The sequence below is a fragment of the Nerophis lumbriciformis genome, linkage group LG10 (genome assembly GCF_033978685.3).
Source record: "Nerophis lumbriciformis linkage group LG10, RoL_Nlum_v2.1, whole genome shotgun sequence".
NCBI lineage: Eukaryota > Metazoa > Chordata > Actinopteri > Syngnathiformes > Syngnathidae > Nerophis > Nerophis lumbriciformis.
The window spans coordinates 37,125,562-37,149,251 of record NC_084557.2 but is presented as its reverse complement, the minus strand read 5'-3'; the positions used below and the strand labels follow the sequence as shown (position 1 = coordinate 37,149,251).

The 23,690-nt window shown below is 40.7% G+C and overlaps 1 protein-coding gene across 1 annotated transcript in view; it reads right to left on the bottom strand.

Annotated features, from left to right (window-relative positions):
* Positions 1-13,484: 13,484 nt before the first annotated feature.
* The window catches only part of muc5.1 (mucin 5.1, oligomeric mucus/gel-forming), a 54,217-nt gene continuing 44,011 nt past the window's right edge, over positions 13,485-23,690 (bottom strand). Inside the window, exons 35-48 of the mRNA XM_061969648.2 lie at positions 23,409-23,610; positions 23,146-23,324; positions 22,013-22,082; positions 21,746-21,885; positions 21,641-21,672; positions 20,099-20,267; positions 16,229-16,333; positions 16,099-16,139; positions 15,852-15,974; positions 15,627-15,725; positions 15,417-15,545; positions 15,192-15,231; positions 13,822-13,945; positions 13,485-13,735 (exon numbers count right to left, since the gene is read on the bottom strand). Of these exons, the coding sequence (XP_061825632.2) occupies positions 13,558-13,735; positions 13,822-13,945; positions 15,192-15,231; positions 15,417-15,545; positions 15,627-15,725; positions 15,852-15,974; positions 16,099-16,139; positions 16,229-16,333; positions 20,099-20,267; positions 21,641-21,672; positions 21,746-21,885; positions 22,013-22,082; positions 23,146-23,324; positions 23,409-23,610 (1,631 nt within the window). The 3' untranslated portion in view covers positions 13,485-13,557. The remainder of the gene's footprint in view (positions 13,736-13,821; positions 13,946-15,191; positions 15,232-15,416; positions 15,546-15,626; positions 15,726-15,851; positions 15,975-16,098; positions 16,140-16,228; positions 16,334-20,098; positions 20,268-21,640; positions 21,673-21,745; positions 21,886-22,012; positions 22,083-23,145; positions 23,325-23,408; positions 23,611-23,690) is intronic.

The following is a 23,690-nucleotide window of genomic DNA, read 5'->3' as shown; positions in this document are numbered from 1 at the left end:
TGTTTGATTTCTTTGCTTAATCCATTCCATAATTTAATTCCACATACTGATATACTGAAGGTTTTAAGTGTTGTTCGTGCGTACAAATGTTTTTCTCTAGCATTATATTTCTCCTCTATTGTTGAGAAGAATTGTTGTATATTATTGGGTAGCAGATTATAGTTTGCTTTGTGTATAATTTTAGCTGTTTGCAAATTCACAATGTCGTGGAATTTCAGTATTTTCGATTCAATAAATTAAGGGGTTTGTATGTTCTCTATATCCAACATTATGTATTATTCTAACTGATCTTTTTTGTAACACTGTTAATGAATGAACTGTGCTTTCGTAGTTATTTTCCCGTATTTCTACACAATAACTTAGTGTGAATTAAAGTCATCTTTCCTTCATCATACTTACGCTTCTCGGAAAATAAGCATATTAAAAGGCGCATATCTTCATGCGCCGAATCCGAATCTCTGACCAAATGATGACTTCACACTCATGTTTTTACCATTCAGATCACAATTAAGACATATTCTTTAGAACCGATCCAAAGCGAGCCTGTCAGTGGCTGCTGCTTGCAGAGAACTAATATGACAGTAAAACTGTGTTGTTTACAACTAAGTAATGTTCATATGTGACACAGTCATGAAGTAAGAGCGCAGCGAAATTATGAAAGAAAAATAGAAATAGAAATATGTGTATTCATGCACACTGCATGCCTCAGTGTAATTAAAAATCAATTCCATTCATTGTAAAACATAGGAGTACAGTGTCACGTGTTTGAGTGTCTAATTGTCTTAACACACCATGCCATTCACAAGTTCATAGCTAACATTTGAACACAATTATTGCAACTTTATTGGCATTATTTTTCATCAAGCATCTGTCATGTTTCCTTCTTCCGCATTAAGAAAGGTGTAGGAGAGTAGGAGCCTTTGCGGCTGAGAGGCGTCGGATTGGTGGAATATTGACATCCTATAAATATTCATCTTTACACTTGGCATGGATTTATCGCTCACATTTAGATTTACATTTAAGATTTATGTTGAGATTTAACATTTAGGTTTAGATTTAACATTTAGCGCTCACCTTTGATATTTTGAGCTAAATATTCATCTTTACACTTGGCATAGATTTATCGCTCACATTTAGATTTTAATTTAACATTTAGGTTTAGATTTAGCATTTAGGTTTAGTTCAGTGGTTCTTAACCTGGGTTCGATCGAACACTTGGGGTTCGGTGAGTCGGCCTCAGGGGTTCGGCCGAGGTCAAAACACACCCGACTCATCGTGTAAATACAAACTTCTCCCTATCGGCGTATTACGGATACGGCAACAGCTGACTGGTTTGCAGGTGTGTAGTTTGTTGTGAGTTTATGCATGTGTTGGTTTTGTTCTTTGAACATTAAAACATTAACGAGATTGTTGCGTTCAAATGTCTATTAAGTACATCAATAGTAAAAATGTTGCGTTCAAGTGTTTTCCAAGTAAAACATAAACGAGATTGTTGCGTTCAAATATCTATTAAGTACATCAATAGTAAAAATGTTGCGTTCAAGTGTTTTCCAAGTAAAACATAAACGAGAGTGTTGCGTTCAAATGTCTACTAAGTACATCAATAGTAAGAATGTTGTGTTCAAGTGTTTACCAAGTAAAATAATAGTGGGAGTGTTGCGTTCAAATGTCTACTAAGTACATCAATAGTAAGAATGTTGTGTTCAAATGTTTACCAAGTAAAACATAAACGAGAGTGTTGCGTTCAAATGTCTACTAAGTAGATCAATAGTAAGAATGTTGCGTTCAAGTGTTTACCAAGTAAAACATTAACGAGATTGTTGCGTTCAAATATCTATTAAGTATATCAATAGTAAAAATGTTGCGTTCAAGTGTTTTCCAAGTAAAACATAAACGAGAGTGTTGCGTTCAAATGTCTACTAAGCAGTGTTGGGACTAACGCGTTACAAAGTAACGCGTTACTGTAACGCCGTTAGTTTCGGCGGTAACTAGTAATCTAACGCGTTATTTTTTATATTCAGTAACTTAGTTACCGTTACTACATGATGCGTTACTGCGTTATTTTACGTTACTTTTGATGTAGTATCGGCTAGAAACAGAAGCGCTGCGGTGTCGTTCTTCTGAATCTTCCTCTGTCACAAGCCGGAGAGAAGAAAAGAGGCGCGCTCTGGGTGTGTGTGTGTGGGGAGGGGAGGGGAGGCACACACGTGATACACGGTTTGATATAGGAAACAAAAACAAAAAAAGTTGTTGTCACGTTCAGTCCACACACAGCGTGGTCATGGCGAGCGCAGTAACGGAGGAACTTGAACGCCCCGCACCATTGAATCGGTGTGTTTATAGGTGCAGACTCGGCTGTGCAAAACGAGGGTTTTAAACACATGCTGAACGTGCTTGAGCCACGTTACGACATCCCGTCGCGCACCCACTTCAGCGATAAGATTGTGCCAGATCTTTATGAGCAGGAGAAGAAAAAAGTTGTGAATGAACTATCCCGAGCATCATCTGTTGCGCTCATGACAGACGGCTGGACGTCCAGGGGAAATAAGCGCTCACTTCATCACAGCAGACTGAGAGATGAGAAGACACGCCCCCTCTACGAGAGTCACCTTTCGCAGGTACTGACACAAGCAGTGGAGGAATGGAAGATAAAGATATCCCAGTCACACGTGATAATGCCAAAAATCAAATAATTACAGTGAATGAGGCAGGACTGGGACCACAGATAGGTGCTTTGCACATGTAGTGAATTTGGCATCACAGAAGGGAATCTCAGTCAATAGGATGGAGCGCCTCCTTGGGAGGATCAGGAAGGAGGTTTCCTACTTCCACCCAAGCACAACAGCTGCTCATGTGCTTAAGACAAAGCACGAAATGCTAAAGCTGCCTAATCATAAGCTCATACATGATGTCCCAACGAGGTGGAACTCCACTTATGGTATGTTGGAGCAGCAGGCAGCTATATACTCTGCATTGACCCACAACACCCTGAAGACAAATGTCACCCTGTCTGATGATGATGTGAGAGTGACAGATGAGGTCCTCCAGGTGCTTAAACCCCTCAAAAGTGTTACATCTCTACTGAGCACTAAAACTTCACCATCTGTGTCAATGATCCTGCCACTGAAAACAAGGATTCTACAATCCATGGCTCCAAGTGTGGAAGACAGCAGCATCACTCCAGATGTCAGGCTTAATGTGCCTTCTTATGTTGCACTTTAACTTGTTTTTTTATTAATGGTCATTGGTCCAAGTTTAAAGAAAGGAGGAATGCCTTTTTATGTTGCACTGTTTTTCATTAATTATGTTAAAAGGGAAATAAAAATGCATGTCAAGTTGATCAACAGATTGTATTATTCTCCAGTGCAATAACAGTACTGAAATGAAGGCTAAAAGGGCATTAATGGGAGCTTTAAAAAAAAAGAAGAAAAAAAGAAGTAACTAAATAGTTACTTTTCACAGTAACGCATTACTTTTTGGTGTAAGTAACCGAGTTAGTAACTGAGTTACTTTTGAAATAAAGTAACTAGTAACTGTAACTAGTTACTGGTTTTCAGTAACTAACCCAACACTGCTACTAAGTACATCATTAGTAAGAATGTTGTGTTCAAGTGTTTACCAAGTAAAATAATAGTGGGAGTGTTGCGTTCAAATGTCTACTAAGTACATCAATAGTAAGGATGGTGTGTTCAAGTGTTTACCAAGTAAAATAATAGTGTTGCATTCAAATGTCTACTAAGTACATTAAAAGTAAGAATGTTGTGTTCAAATGTTTACCAAGTAAAACATAAACGAGAGTGTTGCGTTCAAATGTCTACTAAGTAGATCAATAGGAAGAATGTTGCGTTCAAGTGTTTACCAAGTAAAACATTAACGAGATTGTTGCGTTCAAATATCTATTAAGTACATCAATAGTAAGAATGTTGTGTTCAAGTGTTTACCAAGTAAAACATAAACAGGAGTGTTGCGTTCAAATGTCTATTAAGTACATCAATAGTAAAAATGTTGTGTTCAAGTGTTTACCATGTAAAATAATAGTGGGAGAGTTGCGTTCAAATGTCTATTAAGTACATCAATAGTAAGGATGGTGTGTTCAAGTGTTTACCAAGTAAAATAATAGTGTTGCATTCAAACGTCTACTAAGTACATTAAAAGTAAGAATGTTGTGTTCAAGTGTTTACCGAGTAAAACATTAACAAGATTGTTGCGCTCAAATGTCTATTTAAAGTACATCAATAGAAAAAATGTTGCGTTCAAGTGTTTACCAAGTAAAACAAGTACTTATTAATGCCTTATTCGGCATGGCCTTATTATAACCCTAACCCTCTAACCCTGACCCTAACAAATAACTCTAAATGAAGTCTTTATTACTTAGAATATGTTCCCCGAGTGTCAAAATAACTCTAAATTAAGTCTTTGTTACTTAGAATATGTTCCCCATACTAAAGTGTTACCAAAAACATATAACTTTGTCTTGAATTTGAAAAAAAATAACATTTTATTTTTCACTAAAGAAGGGTTCAGTGAATGCGCATATGAAACTAGTGGGGTTCGGTACCTCCAACAAGGTTAAGAACCACTGGTTTAGATTCAACATATAGGATTAGATTTAAGATTTAGGTTTATATTCAAGATATAGATTTCGGTTTAGATTTAACATATAGATTTAGGTTTAGATTTAACATATAGATTTAGATTTAAGATTTAAAAGGTGTAGATATAACATTTAAATATAATATTTAGAGTAAACATTTAAACTTAAATGTGATGAAAATGAGCTAAATCTGAGAAACGTTAGTTAAATCTGAGAAATACGTATATCTGTAAAAAAGTGTGACTGAACTTTTACATTCGGCACCCCATACTGGGCTCCTTCTCCTACTTAAAAATCTCGGCTGAAGTCGTCATGTTGTGATCAGTTGTTGAAAATGGTACAAAATAAATTGTATTGTGTTTATTTTGTTTAGAGTTTCGATTGGATTTTGGATTTGGATTTTGTGCGCTACATAGATTTTCCCTGCGCTGAGGACAGGGACTTGCACTTTAGAGGAAACAATGGTTTGGACCAAACCATTTTTTAAGAAGAGGCCAAAGGGTTTTCTGAAATTATTAAAATCATAATATCGTGTCTTTGGTTTAATTCAGATTCATTTGTATGACTACCGGTATATATTAGTTCAGCGTATGCATAATAATTTTGTCATAGAGCCTAATGGGGGCTATGTGTGGGCCCGAGCAGGCTGGCCCTTAGAATTGTCATCACCTTTCCCCCTTATACGGCGGCCCTGTTAGCTTTTACAGGACTATCGTCACATGAGACCTTATTTCGTTGGCAAAATAATTCACAGTACTGATAAATAGTTTGGATATTCAGCTTTTTAGTGAAATTTAAGAATGCAGCTAAAATGCACTACAACCTTTACAGATTAACCTAATTGACCTTTTCTAAACTTCTGAATGCACATGTCCAACGGTTTGATCTTTTTCTGTACTTCTACACATCTTGCTGTTCTTTTAGCCTAAATGTTAAATCTAAATCTTAAACCTAAATATAAATATTACATGTACATCTTAAATCTAAATGTAAACCCTAAATGTTAAATCGAAACCTAATTCATGTTGAATCTAAATCTAAATCAACATTTTAAATCTAAATCTTAAATCTAAATCAAAACGTGAGCGCCAAATCTCTTGCCGAGTGTAAAGATGAAGTTTTATAGAATGTCAAGCTCCAGCACCCTCCGCGACCCCGAAAAAGACAAGCGGTAGAAAATGGATGGATGGAATATTCCACCAGTCCGAGGCCACTCAGCTACAAAGCCGCACCCACATCTCAGTGGAGACACTCCTACATCTGTTTTTACTGCGAAAAAGGAAACATGTCAGTTGCTTAATGATAAATATAAAAAGGTGCAGGGAGAAAATACTGTAACATGCATTATTATTATTATTTCTTGATTAAGATGTCAAAATGTGTTCAAGAGTTTTGGAGACCATCCATCTATCCATATTCTGTACAGCTGTCCTCATTAGCATTAATAGTATGTTGCAGCCTATCCCAGTTGGTTGAGAAGCTGTGGGTACACACAACCTTGCCAATCACAAGAGTTTTGGGGGACGGCGTGGCACCGTTGGGAGAGTGGCTGTGCCAGCAATCTGAGGGTTCCTGGTTCAATCCCCACCTTCTACCATCCTAGTCACGTCCGTTGTGTCCTTGAGCAAGACACTTCACCCTTGCTCCTGATAGGTCCTGGTTAGCGCCTTGCATGGCAGCTCCCGCCACCAGTGTGTGAATGTGTGTGTGAATGGTGAATGTGGAAATAGTGTCAAAGCGCTTTGAGTTCCTTAAAAAGGTACAAACCCCGTTTCCATATGAGTTGGGAATTTGTGTAAGATGTGAATATAAACGGAATACATCCGAGGTCGGATCGCGGGGGCAGCAGCCTATGCAGGGAAGCCCAGACTTCCCTCTCCCCAGCCACTTCGTCCAGCTCTTCCTGTGGGACCCCGAGGCGTTCCCAGGCCAGCCGGGAGACATAGTCTTCCCAACGTGTCCTGGGTCTTCCCCGCGGCCTCCTACCGGTCGGACGTGCCCTAAACACCTCCCTAGGGAGGCGTTCGGGTGGCATCCTGACCAGATGCCCGAACCACCTCATCTGGCTCCTCTCGATGTGGAGGAGCAGCGGCTTTACTTTGAGCTCCCCCCGGATGGCAGAGCTTCTCACCCTATCTCTAAGGGAGAGCCCCGCCACCCGGCGGAGGAAACTCATTTCGGCCGCTTGTACCCGTGATCTTGTCCTTTCGGTCATAACCCAAAGCTCATGACCATAGGTGAGGATGGGAACGTAGATCGACCGGTAAATTGAGAGCTTTGCCTTCCGGCTCAGCTCCTTCTTCACCACAGCGGATCGATACAGCGTCCGCATTACTGAAGACGCCGCACCGATCCGCCTGTCGATCTCACGATCCACTCTTCCCTCACTCGTGAACAAGACTCCGAGGTACTTGAACTCCTCCACTTGGTGCAAGATCTCCTCCCCAACCCGGAGATGGCACTCCACCCTTTTCCGGGCGAGAACCATGGACTCGGACTTGGAGGTGCTGATTCTCATCCCAGTCGCTTCACACTCGGCTGCGAACCGATCCAGTGAGAGCTGAAGATCCTGGCCAGATGAAGCCATCAGGACCACATCATCTGCAAAAAGCAGAGACCTAATCCTGCAGCCACCAAACCAGATCCCCTCAACGCCTTGACTGCGCCTAGAAATTCTGTCCATAAAAGTTATGAACAGAATCGGTGACAAAGGGCAGCCTTGGCGGAGTCCAACCCTCACTGGAAACGTGTCCGACTTATTGCCGGCAATGTGGACCAAGCTCTGGCACTGAGCATACAGGGAGCGGACTGCCACAATCAGACAGTCCGATACCCCATACTCTCTGAGCACTCCCCACAGGACTTTCCGAGGGACACGGTCGAATGCCTTCTCCAAGTCCACAAAACACATGTAGACTGGTTGGGCAAACTCCCATGCACCCTCAAGGACCCTGCCGAGAGTATAGAGCTGGTCCACAGTTCCACGACCAGGACGAAAACCACACTGTTCCTCCTGAATCCGAGGTTCGACTATCCGGCGTAGCCTCCTCTCCAGTACACCTGAATAGACCTTACCGGGAAGGCTGAGGAGTGTGATCCCGCGATAGTTAGAGCACACCCGCCGGTTCCCCTTCTTAAAGAGAGCAACCACCACCCCGGTCTGCCAATCCAGAGGTACCGCCCCCGATGTCCACGCGATGCTGCAGAGTCTTGTCAACCAAGACACCCCCACAGCATCCAGAGCCTTAAGGAACTCCGGGCGGCTCTCATCTACCCCCGGGGCCTTGCCACCGAGGAGCTTTTTAACTACCTCAGCAACCTCAGCCCCAGAAATAGGAGAGCCCACCACAGACTCCCCAGGCACTGCTTCCTCATAGGAAGACGTGTTGGTGGGATTGAGGAGGTCTTCGAAGTATTCCCTCCACCGATCCACAACATCCGCAGTCGAGGTCAGCAGAACACCATCCTCGCCATACACGGTGTTGATAGTGCACTGCTTCCCCTTCCTGAGGCGGCGGATGGTGGTCCAGAATTGCTTCGAAGCCGTCCGGAAGTCGTTTTCCATGGCTTCCCCGAACTCCTCCCATGTCCGAGTTTTTGCCTCTGCGACCGCTGAAGCCGCACACCGCTTGGCCTGTCGGTACCTGTCCGCTGCCTCGGGAGTCCTATGAGCCAAAAGAACCCGATAGGACTCCTTCTTCAGCTTGACGGTATCCCTCACCGCCGGTGTCCACCAACGGGTTCTAGGATTACCGCCACGACAAGCACCAACTACCTTGCGGCCACAGCTCCAATCAGCCGCCTCGACAATAGAGCCGCGGAACATGGTCCATTCGGACTCAATGTCCAGCACCTCCCTCGTGACATGTTCAAAGTTCTTCCGGAGGTGGGAATTGAAACTCTCTCTGACAGGAGACTCTGCCAGACGTTCCCAGCAAACCCTCACAATGCGTTTGGGCCTGCCAGGTCTGTCCGGCATCCTCCCCCACCATCGCAGCCAACTCACCACCAGGTGGTGATCGGTAGAAAGCTCCGCCCCTCTCTTCACCCGAGTGTCCAAAACATGAGGCCGCAAATCCGATGACACAACTACAAAGTCGATCATGGAACTGCGGCCTAGGGTGTCCTGGTGTCAAGTGCACATATGGACACCCTTATGTTTGAACATGGTGTTCGTTATGGACAATCTGTGACGGGCACAAAAGTCCAATAACAAAACACCGCTCCGGTTCAGATCCGGGCAGCCATTCTTACCAATCACGCCTCTCCAGGTTTCACTGTCGTTGCCAACATGAGCATTGAAGTCCCCCAGTAGAACGAGGGAATCACCCGGGGGAGCACTCTCAAGTACTCCCTCGAGTTAATCCAAAAAGGGTGGGTACTCTGAGCTGCGGTTTGGCACGTAAGCGCAAACCACAGTCAGGACCCGTTCCCCCACCCGAAGGCGGAGGGAAGCTACCCTCTCGTCCACCGGGTTGAGCTCCAACGTACAGGCTCTGAGCCGGGGGGGAAACAAGAATTGCCACCCCAGCCCGTCGCCTCTCACTGCCAGCAACGCCAGAGTGGAAGAGAGTCCATCCCCGCTCGAGAGAACTGGTTCCAGAGCCCTTGCTGTGCGTCGAAGTGAGTCCGACTATATCTAGCCGGAACTTCTCCACCTCGCGCACTAGCTCAGGCTCCTTCCCCCCCAGCGAGGTGACGTTCCACGTCCCAAGAGCTAGCTTCTGTAGCCGAGGATCGGACCGCCAAGTGCCCTGCCTTCGGCCGCCGCCCAGCTCACATCGCACCCGACCTCTATGACCCCTGCTATGGGTGGTGAGCCCATTGGAGGGGGGACCCACGTTGCCTCTTCGGGCTGTGCCCGGCCGGGCCCCATGGGGACAGGCCCGGCCACCAGGCGCTCGCCATCGTGCCCCACCTCCGGGCCTGGCTCCAGAGGGGGGCCCCGGTGACCCGCGTCCGGGCGAGGGAAATCTGGGTCCTTGGTTTTTATTTTTCATGGAGGTCTTCGAGCTGCTCTTTGTCTGATCCCTCACCTAGGACCAGTTTGTCTTGGGAGACCCTACCAGGGGGCATAAAGCCCCCGGACAACATAGCTCCTAGGATCATTGGGACACGCAAACTCCTCTACCACGTTAAGGTGGCAGCTCAGAGAGGAGAAACGGAATACAATGATTTGCAAATCATTTTCAACCCATATTCAGTTGAATATGCTACAAAGACAACATATTTGATGTGCAAACTGATAAACATTTGAATCTGGAGAAATCACTCCACATAATGGAGTGATTATGTGACGGAAACCAACATTGAATGACCGTGACCTTCGATCACTCAGACGGCACTGTATCAAAAACCGACATCAATCTCTAAAGGATATCACCACATGGGCTCAGGAACACTTCAGAAAACCACTGTCACTAAATACAGTTCGTCGCTACATCTGTAAGTGCAAGTTAAAGCTCTACTATGCAAAGCGAAAGCCATTTATCAACAACATCCAGAAATGACGCCGGCTTCTCTGGGCCCGAGATCATCTAAGATGGACTCATGCAAAGTGGAAAAGTGTTCTGTGGTCTGACGAGTCCACATTTCAAATTGTTTTTGGAAATATTCGACATCGTGTCATCCGGACCAAAGGGGAAGCAAACCATCCAGACTGTTATCGACGCAAAGTTCAAAAGCCAGCATCTGTGATGGTATGGGGGTGCATTAGTGCCCAAGGCATGGGCAACTTACACATCTGTGAAGGCACCATTAATGCTGAAAGGTACATACAGGTTTTGGAACAACATATGCTGCCATCTAAGCGCCATCTTTTTCATGGACGCCCCTGCTTATTTCAGCAAGACAATGCCAAGCCACATTCAGTGCGTGTTACAACAGCGTATCTTCGTAAAAAAAGAGTGCGGGTACTTTCCTGGCCCGTCTGCAGTCCAGACCTGTCTCCCATCGAAAATGTGTGGCGCAGTATGAAGCGTAAAATACGACAGCGGAGACCCCGGACTGTTGAACGACTGAAGCTCTACATAAAACAAGAATGGGAAAGAATTCCACTTTCAAAGCTTCAACAATTAGTTTCCTCAGTTCCCAATCGTTTATTGAGTGTTGTTAAAAGAAAAGGTGATGTGAAACAGTGGTGAACATGCCCTTTCCCTACTACTTTGGCATGTGTTGCAGCCATGAAATTCTAAGTTAATTATTATTTGCAAAAAAAAAAATAAAGTTTACGAGTTTGAACATCAAATATCTTGTCTTTGTAGTGCATTCAATTGAATATGGGTTGAAAAGGATTTGTAAATCATTGTATTCCGTTTATATTTACATCTAACACAATTTCCCAACTCATATGGAAACAGGGCTATACAAGTATAACCCAAGTTTTGAAGTTATGTGTGAAAAATGACCAGTTAATTTTTTAGGTATTATCATATTATATTGCCTGGTTTTATTGGCAGGGGATGTAATAAAACACGGTGGGACAGGGGTTAGTGCATGTGCCTCACAATACGAAGGTCCTGAGTTCAATCCCGGGCTCGGGATCGTTCTGTGTGGAGTTTGCATGTTCTCCCCGTGACTGCGTGGGTTCCTTCCGGGTACTCCGGCTTCCTCCCACCTCCAAAGACATGCACCTGGGGATAGGTTGATTGGCAAAACTAAATGGTCCCTACTGTGTGAATGTGAGTGTGAATGTTGCCTGTCTATCTGTGTTGGCCCTGTGATGAGGTGGCGACTTGTCCAGAGTGTACCCCGCCTTCCGCCCGAATACAGCTGAGATAGGCCGCAGCACCTCCCGCGACCCTGAAAGGGACAAGCGGTTGAAAACGGATGGATGTTTTCCAAAATAAAGTATATGCTGTATGTAATGGTGCAATGGTAACCCCCTTAAACATATCCAACTTGATTAGCATATGACATGCATCAAAAATCACATTTATAGTAATAATCATTCTGTAAAAAGATAGTATTTGATAAATCTACTCACATTTTTCTTGCTATCTTAATGATCTTCTAAAATAGCATGCACTTCTAATATTTTACATAAATATGTCAAGAGAGGCTGATTTTGAAGAACTGTATATAGCTGACTGAATGTTACCATATCATGTATAAACAGTGCATCCCCATTCCACATGTTATGTTACAGCCTTAAAAAATATAAAACTAAAACAATCACATACTGTACATATTCACAGCATTTGCTCAATACATTGTTGATGCACTTTTGGCAGTAATTACAGCCGCATGTATTTTTTAATACGGTGCCACAAGCTTGGCACACCTATCTATGGCCAGTTTCACTCATTCCTCTTTGCAGCATCTCCCAAACTCCATCAGATTAGATGGGAAGTGTTGGTTTTCATTTAGGATGTCTTTGTACATTTCTGAATTCATCTTAGTTTAGTCAGGGAGGTGACCAAGAACTTGATGGTCACTCTATCACAGCGACAGTATTCTCACATGGAGAGAAGGACAACCATCTCTGCAGAAAACCACCAATCAGGCCGGTATGGTACAGTGGCCAGACAGAAGCCATTTCTTAGTAAAACGTTTGCCAATATGCGCCTGAAAGACTCTCAAACCATGAGAATCAAAATGATCTGGTCTGATAAGACAAAGATTGAACTTGTTGGCGTGAATGCCAGGCATCATGTTTGGAGGAAACCAGGCATCGCTCATCACCAGGCCAATTCCATTCCTACAGTGACGCATGGTGGTGGCAGCATCATGATGTGGGGATGTTTTTTAGCGGCAGTATAGCGCAAAAGATGAATGCAGAAATGTACAGAGACATACTGGATGAAAACCAATGCTTCCCATCCAGCCTGATGGAGTTTGAGAGGTGCTGCAAAGAGGAATGGGCTAAACTGCCCAAAGATAGGTGTGCCAAGCTCGTGGTATAGTATTAAAAAATACTTGAGTGTAACGCTCGGGTCGCATGACTGCGATAAGTGGCGTGTTCCCAAGATGCAGATAGCCGAGGAGGCAGCGTGTAGGTAAAGAGTATTTAATGTAGGCTCAAGTAAACAAAAGATGAGTGTCGTTAGGAAAGGCTCCAAAGCATAGGAAAGGCTGTGCAAAACAAACAGAATGCTGGACGACAGCAAAACTTACAAAAAGTGTGGAGCAGAGACGGCGTACACAATTGATAGACATCTGACCATAAACAATCATCAAAGAATTTTTAACAGAAAACAGGTGTGTGGATCAGTGCTCAGAGACAGACGTGAAGCGGTTACGGAAAAAACACCATCACAACAGGAAAAGCCACCAAAATAAAAGCACAGGAGAGGAAATTAAACACTATACCCAGAAAAACACCAATACACTTAAAATAGGGCACAGCCTGCTGTAACAAGCTGTGACATTGAGGCTGTAATTGCTGCCAAAGGTATATTTGTTTACTTACTATGGTATATTATTTATTTATTCACTGTTCTGTTACAGAGAACAAGGAAATGGGATAAAATTGCTATGGTATGAAAAGGGGTAGGATTATATAAGCTCTGCTTCTTCCTACTCCTTTCTTGGACGTGCTGTAATGAAACAACTGGAAATATGTGATGCATTACATTGTATCGTATGCATGTTCGAAATAAACTGAAACTGAACTGAACTGAAGGTGCACCAACAAAGTATTGCGCAAAAGCTGTGAATACTTATGTACATTTGCAAAGTAAAAAAAAAACATTTTCACATTGTCACTATGGTATTGTCTGTAGAATTTTGAGGACAAAAATTAATGTATTTCATTTTGGAATAAGGCTATAACATAACAAAATGTGTAAAAAGTAAAACGCGCTGTGAATACTTTCCGGATGCACTGTATGTGTCTTGGCAGTTTTTGACATATAGAACATTGGAAAAAAAACACATTGCACAGCAAAAACAACATTGCAACAGGAAAATGTTTATTGGAATGAAATGACTGTTTTTCTTATGTCATTCTAATGATGACATAATTACTCTGTCGTGTTTTCTTTACATTGTGCTGCTTGACAGCCACACTTTTCAATGGAAATGTAGGAGTGTTTCTTCTTGCTGCCATCAGAGCAAACCATCTCCACTTCCTTCTTGCTTGTAGCCGTTTCTTGACAACAGGAGCAAGAGTGCATCAGGCTGTTGCTCTCTGAAGAGTACCTAAACGGAGAGACAATTCACACATCACAAATGTTGCACGGCTTCATGTTGAAAAAGTAGCTGTGAATCTAAACCCCAAAACTCACATTGATGTTGACGGGCCACAGGATCCCTCGCAGATCGTTACCTCCACTGGCACTACTGACTTGCAGTTATTTATCTGCAAGAAGGTGGCGTTCCTGTTCATTTTGCAGTTGGAACGAGGAGTACCTGGGAGGGACATTCAAAACATTCACTTGGTGCAGAAAAGTAATCAATTACATGCAATGTTGATCTCAGAAGTGTCCAATGTGGCTGTTTTTTATTGCTACATTCTACAGACAAAATAAACACGTCCTAGATTAGCACATTGCACAAAAAAACCCCCCAAAAAACCATGGGACATCCCCAAATCCATCTGACAATAGGACCTGGAAACCAAAATGCTCAGGGGCCTTGTGGTTAGAGTGTCCGCCCTGAGTTCGGTAAGTCGTGAGTTCAAACCCCGAGTCATACCAAAGACTATAAAAATGGGACCCATTACCTCCCTGCTTGGCACTCAACAATTGGTGGTTAAATCACCAAAATTATTCCTGAGCGCGGCCACCGCTGCTGCTCACTGCTCCCCTCATCTCCCAGGGGGTGGAAAAAGGGGATGGGTCAAATGCAGAGGGTAATTTCACCACACCTAGTGTGTGTGTGACTATCAGTGGTACTTTAACTTTAAAATGGCCAACAACCAGTATGTCTTACCGCAAATTATACATTTAAGAAACAAATACCCATTCTTGTCCTTGCAGCGACCACCAGGAAATGTGGCCGCAACAAAATTATTATAATTTTTTTGGTACAAAATACCAAATTTACCATCATTTTTACATTTACAACCAGGATTTGATCTCAATCCAACTGTTTGCACTGCCAGAACGACTTTGGCTCGCCACAAGAGTCAATGTGAATAATCGGGGACATTTGCCATTATATTCTTATCAGTGACGAAGCAGGAAAGACCTAAAATAGGTTTGCTTTAAAATTTCAGATGATGCGCCCTGTCATTTATTAATTTACATTTTACGTTCGCTTATTCACGCAAAATGGCGGGCCCCTCATAGATTGCGGGGCCTAACGCACAGCGTGTGATTTGGTAATGGGTAGGGGCAGCACTAGTTAGATATAGAATCAATTGATTTTGTGCATAATTCTTTTATCTAAAAGCAGCAATAGCAGTGACAAAACATCACAGCATAATTTCCCTGGCTGGTGGGATTAAAATACAATAGTGGGGATCTGAATAAAAATGTTTAACATTTGTTGGTACTATAACATGAAATTGTGTTGTTTTTGTCCCATTAAGTTTTAAAGTAAAACTCAATAAAGTCAGTACTTACTTGTGCTAATCAATGATAAGTTGATTAATAATGTGTTTACCATAAAATGAAAATATACTTTCAATTAAATGTGTCTTGTTGATACTTACATGTTTTGCAACAACCATTGATGTCATTTTGTTCTGTTCCCTGAGATATAAACAATGGATTTTTAGTTATACAATAAAAACACCAAATTACACCACTTTGCATATCCTGTAGTTCCCGTTTAAATCCACTTCATACAATGCAATACTCTTAAATCAATAAGGAAATGGACAAACTAGCTAAACAAACAATTTAGAATATATTGTTGTGTACTGTTGTGTACTCACAGGAACACAGTTCTCCGGATCAAAGTCAGGACACTGGGTTTGGTTAATGGAGGTGATGATCTCATCCTTCACCTTGTGGCAGTCATACCTGGTACAATTGTCATTTGGTGGCCACCAAGACTGAGAAGGCTGTTAAAAAGAAAGGAAAAAGCTTTCGGCTACTGCAACAATTCTAACACATGACACAGTGTAATTAATTCCATTACTCACCTTGATAATGATTGGAACAACGCCTGGGTGCTCAACAATACAGCTCGTCTTTTTACATGTGCCGCAACATTCCCCAGGTTGAGTTTGATACTCAGAACCCTGTTTAGAATACAAATAATATGAATAAATGTGTGCATATTTTAAGTACTCTTCACTAATAATATATACACTTGACTTCCATTGCATTGTATTTGAGCTAATTACATGATAATTTCATAATTGTACCTCTGGACACTGAACGGAGCACTGTTTCTGATGACACTCCACCACGTTCAACTTGCTTTCTGGATCTTGAGCTCCGGTACAAAAGCAAGTCTCGCATGCATCTTTGGAAAATTGCATTTCAGGCTGCAAAGAAATAGAATACTTTTTACAACTTTCATAACTATTGAATCCCTGCTAGTACATCAAATTAAATTAAAAACATACAAGTGTTGGATTTTTCTATAATTTAACGACAAAGTCAAAATACCTTGTACTCTGTGTCGTTGAAAACACAAACACCTTTGGGAACTAAATAGAAAGCATAACCAGTCACCCTTTTGAGCTCCATGTCTTCCACGGTGACCGTGGAAGTCAACAATTCATAAGGTAAAACTTACCGCAATCATAGGAGGGGCAGCAGCTATCATTTGCGACGTGTATCGTTAATGCAAATCCTACTGGACACATTGCAGGTGGCAGTGGGCAGCTGTTTTTATCACATTCTGTGGGATACATTCAAATATACATCATTTAATGATAAACAATTTCAAGTTAGTTATTACATTTCTATAAGTAAACCTAACTAAAACAATTTAAATCAACACAAGGAACCCCATCAGAAACTGCCACAATTATTTTTATACTTTCAACAACCATCATCAAATAGAAGGATTTAGGCTAAGCGAATAAGGATTAATTCCACAAATGTGTTACAGTAATTTTTTTCTTTGGCTTTTTGGTGTTTTTTGGGTAAACTGTAATGTTAACAACATAACTGGAAAAGGAATTGTATCGCTCTGTTAACACTTTCTCGTTCTTAAATTTAATTTACCTCTTAAGGCCCAAGCTATTTGTTTACATGCTTTTTTTAATTCTCTTTGCTATTTGGGCTTATTGGACCTTAATTAGGATAAAAACTAAGAATCATCTTTTGATATGATGTACTTAGTCCATAAGTAACAAACGTGTACTTCATGTTTAGTGACATGCTAATTCTTATTTTTACACTTTTTTTCCCCAAATTCCATTGTATGTTATATTCTTCAGACACCACCAGATGGCAGTATAAGTGTCCACATAAGCGGCCATAAAACCCCAATTCAGTAGTGTACACAATTTTGGAAATAAGAGCTAAAAGGTGCTGTCCACGCATGTGGCCACTAAGCCTTAGAGCAGTGGTTCTTAACGTTGTTGGAGGTACCGAACCCCACCAGTTTCATATGTGCATTCACCGAACCCTTCTTTAGTGAAAAATAAAATGTTTAGTTTTTTTCAAATTCAAGACAAAATTATATGTTTTTGGTAACACTTTAGTATGGAGAACATATTCTAAGTAACAAAGACTTAATTTAGAGTTATTTGGACACTAGGGGAACATATTCTAAGTAATAAAGACTTAATTTAGAGTTATTTGGTTAGGGTTAGAGTCAGGGTTAGAGGGTTAGGGTTATAATAAGGCCATGCCGAATAAGGCATTAATAAGTACTTAATAATGACTAGTTAAGAGCCAATATGTTACTAATTTGCATGTTAATAAGCAACTAATTACGGTAATGGTGAATATGTTCCCCATACTAAAGTGTTACCATGTTTTTTTACTGGTGCATAAAATGCACCGTGCATGAACATCACCTTGTTCAAACAACAAAACCAACACAGTGCATAAACTCACAACAAATTACACACCTGCAAATCAGTCAGCTGTTGCCGTATCCGTTATACGCCGATAAGGAGAAGTTTGTATTTACACGATGAGTCGGGTGTGTTTTGACCTCCGCCGAACCCCTGAGGCCGACTCACCGAACCCCTAGGGTTTGATCGAACCCAGGTTAAGAACCACTGCTTTAGAGGTATTAAAGGGTTAGTAGTTTTACTTTATTTCAGTTGTACGTTTGTATTATATACAGTAGTGGCTATGTTGCTTGCTCTTCTAAGACAGTTTGGAATATTAAAATATTACTTAAATTTTGATATAGGTTTAAATATGGTGACAATTTGAGCCAAGAACAAATCAGTCCCTCCAGGATTTCGCAGGCTTTTTTGTAATTGTCGCGGTCTAAAATGCTTGAATTCCTGGTGGCTTTTCAAGAAAGTTGCAATGTTTTGAGTCATATTTATTTTTCAATAACTTTGAATCAACTCAAAATGTTGTTGATTTGTTAATAATGTTTTAAGTGCTTCTTATAAATGTAACCTAAAAAAGCACAGGATCTCAACAATTGGTAAACAAATACTGTATTGATGTTTTTTTTAATTTTTTTAAGTAGACACAATATAGAAGAAAAACACATCCTCAGAAATTGTTGTCAAATTACTGTACTGTTTTTCAAATTATATATAACTAATGCTAGTTATATTCATAAAAAGAAACACTACTAAAAGTTTCCTTATTGTCCGCTGTCTGCTCTGTCGTCGACAAATTCCAGACATTCTCCGTGTATGTTTTACGCTGTGTTTATCCATCCTAAACATTATTAATGTTCCAACACATTTACGTCGCACGTTAAGAGCATTTGTGAAGTGATAGGAGCGATCTATAGTGGTACATTTTGTTGGTAAATTACAGAAGACAGATTATCATTACACTCCAACATCTCTGTCATGTAAATGCCGCCTCTTTGCTCGGTCATCATTATAAATGAAAATCGTTTTTTAATTGCCTTACCATTAATAAATAAAGGTTAAATCAATACCGGTACATAAAAAATTATACATAAACTTGGAAGTCGAGAGTCGCCGAGCGAGGGTTGTTATATGTTTTTATACTCCATAACCCAGTAAGCGTAGTGCTTTCTGGAAGTAGGTCTGAACTACGCGGGAGGACGACACTTGTCTAAAATGCAATAAAGAGTTGTTATATTGTTACACTTTGTTGTTCCTGCTTCATCTACACAAGAAACAAATGTGAGTTTTGATAAGACAGTTTGACAAATTCGACTTGCGAAAATTACGCTGATTGACCGAAATGTACGATAAAGGCACTGGACAAAGTTAATTTGCAGGATTTGTTGAAGTTGCGACTTCTTGGAGGGACTGACACATTATTTCGCTTTACTTGATTTGAATTCAATAGATATCCATTTTCAACATATACCATCTTAACAGTGTTTCTTTTTTTTTTTTTTTTCCCAGTTTCATGTTTGGGCCCTCCAGGGACGGCTCCAGGATTGTTTCTCTCCCTGGGCTAAAGGGACAGGGGGGCTTGACTGAATAATATTAATCGATTTTCATGACATTTAGTTCTCATTTGTTCAATAAAATCAATTATGATACACAGCACAAGCATGTTTCATATAAAAGTAGTTTTAACCAAATTTTACCAAAAAATATTCTATAAAATAGTTAAGCCTAACACAAACAACAATGGCAAAAATGTTTCACGTGCAAAGGTGACAGATATAGCAAAGGACAGCGATTATGCGCATGTTACTAACCAGACAATACATCCAAAATGCAAAAATTGTCATTCCACTATACTTCACACTCAATATTCTCTCACATAATACTAAATTACTTTGGATTTATTTTTGTACAACACACTTAAAAATATACAATAGCAGGCAATATTTCAGTCAAAATGAGAGCAAAATAACAATAGCATATGTTAATTGGATAACGATAGAGCAATACTAACTAATAGCATACTGCCAAATAAGGCGAAATTAATCATCTCAAAAGTTTTTACCTTTTTAATTTACGAAGAATCGCTCTGTAAGTACTACGCGGAGGGTCAGGACAAAAAAGTTTGCATTCACGTTAGGATTGGGCAGCCTAAAGATGGCACAGGACAATTGATAGGCATTTGTAAAAATAGAATCGGTTGCGTGATTGGCTACAAAAAGATGGACTCAGCCGGGTGATAGGTGAAGGAAAGATGGGCTCGGCCTGGAGCGTGCAATGGCGGGATAAATAAGTTCATTTTCACACTGCAATTGGGCGGTCTAAAGATGGAGCTGACCTGACAAATGGGGCAGATTCCAAAGGGCTCCTTTGGAGGAAGGATGAAGGAAGGCGAGATTGTTTTATAAACATCTCCAGCATGTCATAGGCTCCAGCGCCCCCCGCGACCCCGAAGGGAATAAGCGGTAGAAAATGGATGGACGGATGGATGTCTTCATGGTTTGATTCGACATACACAACAGTAGGTACCAATAGGTAAGAATGTTGATTTTGCATAATAGGCTGAGGGGGTTGAACTGGGGCTAAACAGACTTCTGATGGGGCTATAGCCCCCTACCTCCCGTCCCTGGGGCCCTTCTCTAACTCACCACATGTCAGCGTTTGGCAGCAGTCCACTGTACGGTTCACCAACACCTCGCCCTCCTTGTCACACACTGTGGATGGTTGAGAGGGACACACACGAGGCTGACACTGCACATTGAGCGTGTCTTCATCACAGACACACTCTTGGCAGCCAGTCTGCCACGTGTCACCTAACTTTAAAGGGATAAACCACATGTTAATTATGACTGCATACAATACAAGTGATCCGAGTTGTGATAATAATGCACGCCGTATCGGGGTTGGTTGTCACACGGGTTAGTTTAGTCTCACTTGTAATATCGCACCACCAGAGGGAGCTGGTTCTCAAATTGTGGTATCAAAATTTACAGAATTGGTATGAGAGCTCACCTACATAGTCTTTTCTGGAGTAAGACAGTTGAACTTGAAGTTATAGGACTTTTAATGTTTTTCATATCAAATTGTAAATATTGTAGTATTTTGGTCATGACAATACATGATCGTTTGGATTTTGTTCTTTGTTTGTTTGGTATCATTTATTGTCTTGGTGCTCTTGTTGTACAAGTACCGGAGTAGTAGTTTCCTGCCAGCACACCTGTTTTCTATTGGTTAATCAAGTGTATTTAGGGTAGTCCTTCCCAAATAGTGGGGCGGGCCGCCATGTATGCCCACTCCAATGGGTGGTGAGCCCGTTGTTTCCTTATATTCCTTTATAACTATACCTCTGCATAATATTGTAAGATTATTAACATTAAAAAGTATTGATTCCTTCAATGTTAATAAGCTTACAATGTTATGCAGAGGTATAGTTATAACAATTTTATAGCAAACTATTTTCTTCTTCTCAAGGGGGCGTAACAGAAACATATTTGAGAAGCACAGGCCTTGCACAAACCTTTTGTTTTTGCTGTTTTTCTCTCTCTAGATAATGTAATTATTTTAATTATTTATTTGTCTCTGCACCCTGGGTTCAAGACAAGCTCAACAATGCGCAACCGTGACAATTTGCCTTCTTGGCTTTTACACAGCAAAACAAATGTATTATCTAGCTAACCTTTTGTGACGTGGTTGTTAGCCTTGATGCTCGCAAAAAAAGTCCAGCTGGAGTTGGCCATCTCATCACGTTCTATTTGGGGTTGGGTGTTACATACAGTAGATTCATACAGTACATACCACAAAAACAATAGGACGGCCGAAAAATATGTTTCCTGGTTATGTTCCCCACTTATTCTGTGTGAAGACACATTCAGTTATGTATTTGTCAACTTGTGAATACAATTAAACTTTCAAATAGTTCTTCCTTCTTGTTTAAAAAAAAAAAAAAGATTTGTCCCAATAAAGTAACATTGTGACAACCATTCGCATGATGGAATTAGTTGTCACAATGTGTCAAGTGTGTTTTTATCCCTTTGTTTCAATGAGTTGTAAAATGAGAGGCACACACATTTCAATTTCATGTAGGAATGACTTTTGAAAGATGTCTAATGATCCACATTAGAGAAAAGAGTGTGACAACCAACCAACCTATTTCTCTTCTACTGTAAAGCCTATTGATGTACTGTAGGTACCTGTTTTGGTTGGCCATCAGGTCCAGTGCAACCTGTGATGAGAAAAGCCATCTTTAGAGTTTTGAATGACTTAATAATGTAAAATGAGATAGTGGTTTGTCTTACAAGATGAGACGCAGAGGTTGGAGCTGGAACTGAACAAGGTTGTTCCAGGTGGACAAAAACATCCCTCCACAAATGCTTTACAACCTGATTTCCGGACATTATTTTCTCCCTGGCATTCCTGTGTGTACTTGTCATTGTATCTAAAAATGACCAAAATTGATAGTAGAAAACGTACATGTCATTAATGTACAGTACTGTGTTAGTAATTAACATTCTGGTACTATTAATATGCAGTGATTTATTGTTTGATTTGAAAAGTGTGATTACCTTGCATTGCAAGTTGGTACAACAATTGGCCCACAAGATTTGTAGACTTTATTTGCAGGACATGTATATTCTAAAGCAAGAAAACAGGATTTTAGTCATTAGAATAAACAAATTAACTCAATAGGACACTAATGGAATGAACATTTTTAATCCTTTAATCACTATTATTATAATGTATTTAAAACCAGGATAGAATGATTTTTATATTTATAATAAATGTGTGAATGCTCAAAGCATTCACACATATGGTTTTGTACACCAAAATTCATCTATTTATTAAACTTCTTCTTCTTCTCCAGAATTTGGCGCGCTCTACCTTCCACATTTTCACCCGATTCAAACCGTTCCAACTTCACACTGTTCAGCCTATTCAGGAATTGTGGGCGTTTCCTGACAAATTCCAAAAATTCCCAGATTTCCCAGAATTCCAGGTTTTCCGGGACATTTTTCCCCCCGCCTGAAAATTCAAACTAACTTTTTTCCAAGTTCAAAAAAATTCCAGGATTTTCCAGAATTCCTGGTTTTCCAAAGCCCTATTTCCACCCTTTTTTCTGGCGACTACTCCTTCCACATTTTTCAACGTATTTCAACCGTTCCACCGTCAAAACATTCCTCTTAATCAGGACAAAAAACAAAGTTATTTTTTGTACTGGAAAAATTCACAGTTTTCCCGAGGTTCCAGGAATTCCGTAATACCATCTCAATTCAACATGTTACTACGTCAACATTTCTCAACCGATTAGAAAAATTCTAACACCAACCATTTCAACTCATTCAGGCCATTCGGGTTTTTTTTAAATTTTTTTTTACCATTTTCCAAAAAAATCATGCTTTTCCTGTAATTCCCAAATTTTTGGAAACTCCCATTGAAATTAATGGGACATTCTTCAAAGTTCTATAACTCCCACATTTTTCATTCCTTCAGGAATTGCCTCATCTACTTACATACCATTATAGTATATTTTGATTTCACAATATTTAATCATTTATTATTTATTTACAGTGAATTATTTTTCATTAAAATATAACTTTTTCCACTAATATATAGATCACCACACAATAGTTACCAAATATGGTTCTTTGCCCAATAGACAATAATTATATACAAACAAAGTAATGATAAGTCATCTCACCGCATTTCCCATTTGTAGCACCCCTCCAGTCTACACATGCTGATGCCTCAGCACATGTCATAGCATACGCCTCCACACTGGAGCATCCCACAGTAGTGTTTGGCATTTGGCAGACATCAAATTTACAAGCCTCATAAAAGGATTGTGGTGAGATGACTTTGTGGCAATCCTCAAACAGCCTAATGGAAGAAAACAAAGCAAATAAGACTGTTAGTAATGTGTGATACTGTAGAAATAATTAATATTATATGGGGCTCACTTACTTGCTGATTATTATTTCACACATTTTTGGCTTGCAGGTTGGTGGTGTTGGTGTTGGAAGTGGTGTCGTTGGAGCAGGCAACTTATTGCAGTATGGTTTGTTCTTGTCTGGTACGTTCCACTCATGAGCCATATCGGGGCAAGAAGGATCAATCTGACCACCAGGCAATCTGCAGTCATTCTTTCTGTAATTGTCACATGTTCCTGGGGAAAGCATATATGGACTGTAACACAAAGCCTTATTGATCACTGGATATCTGATAGCAAGTAGATGATCAGCTCAC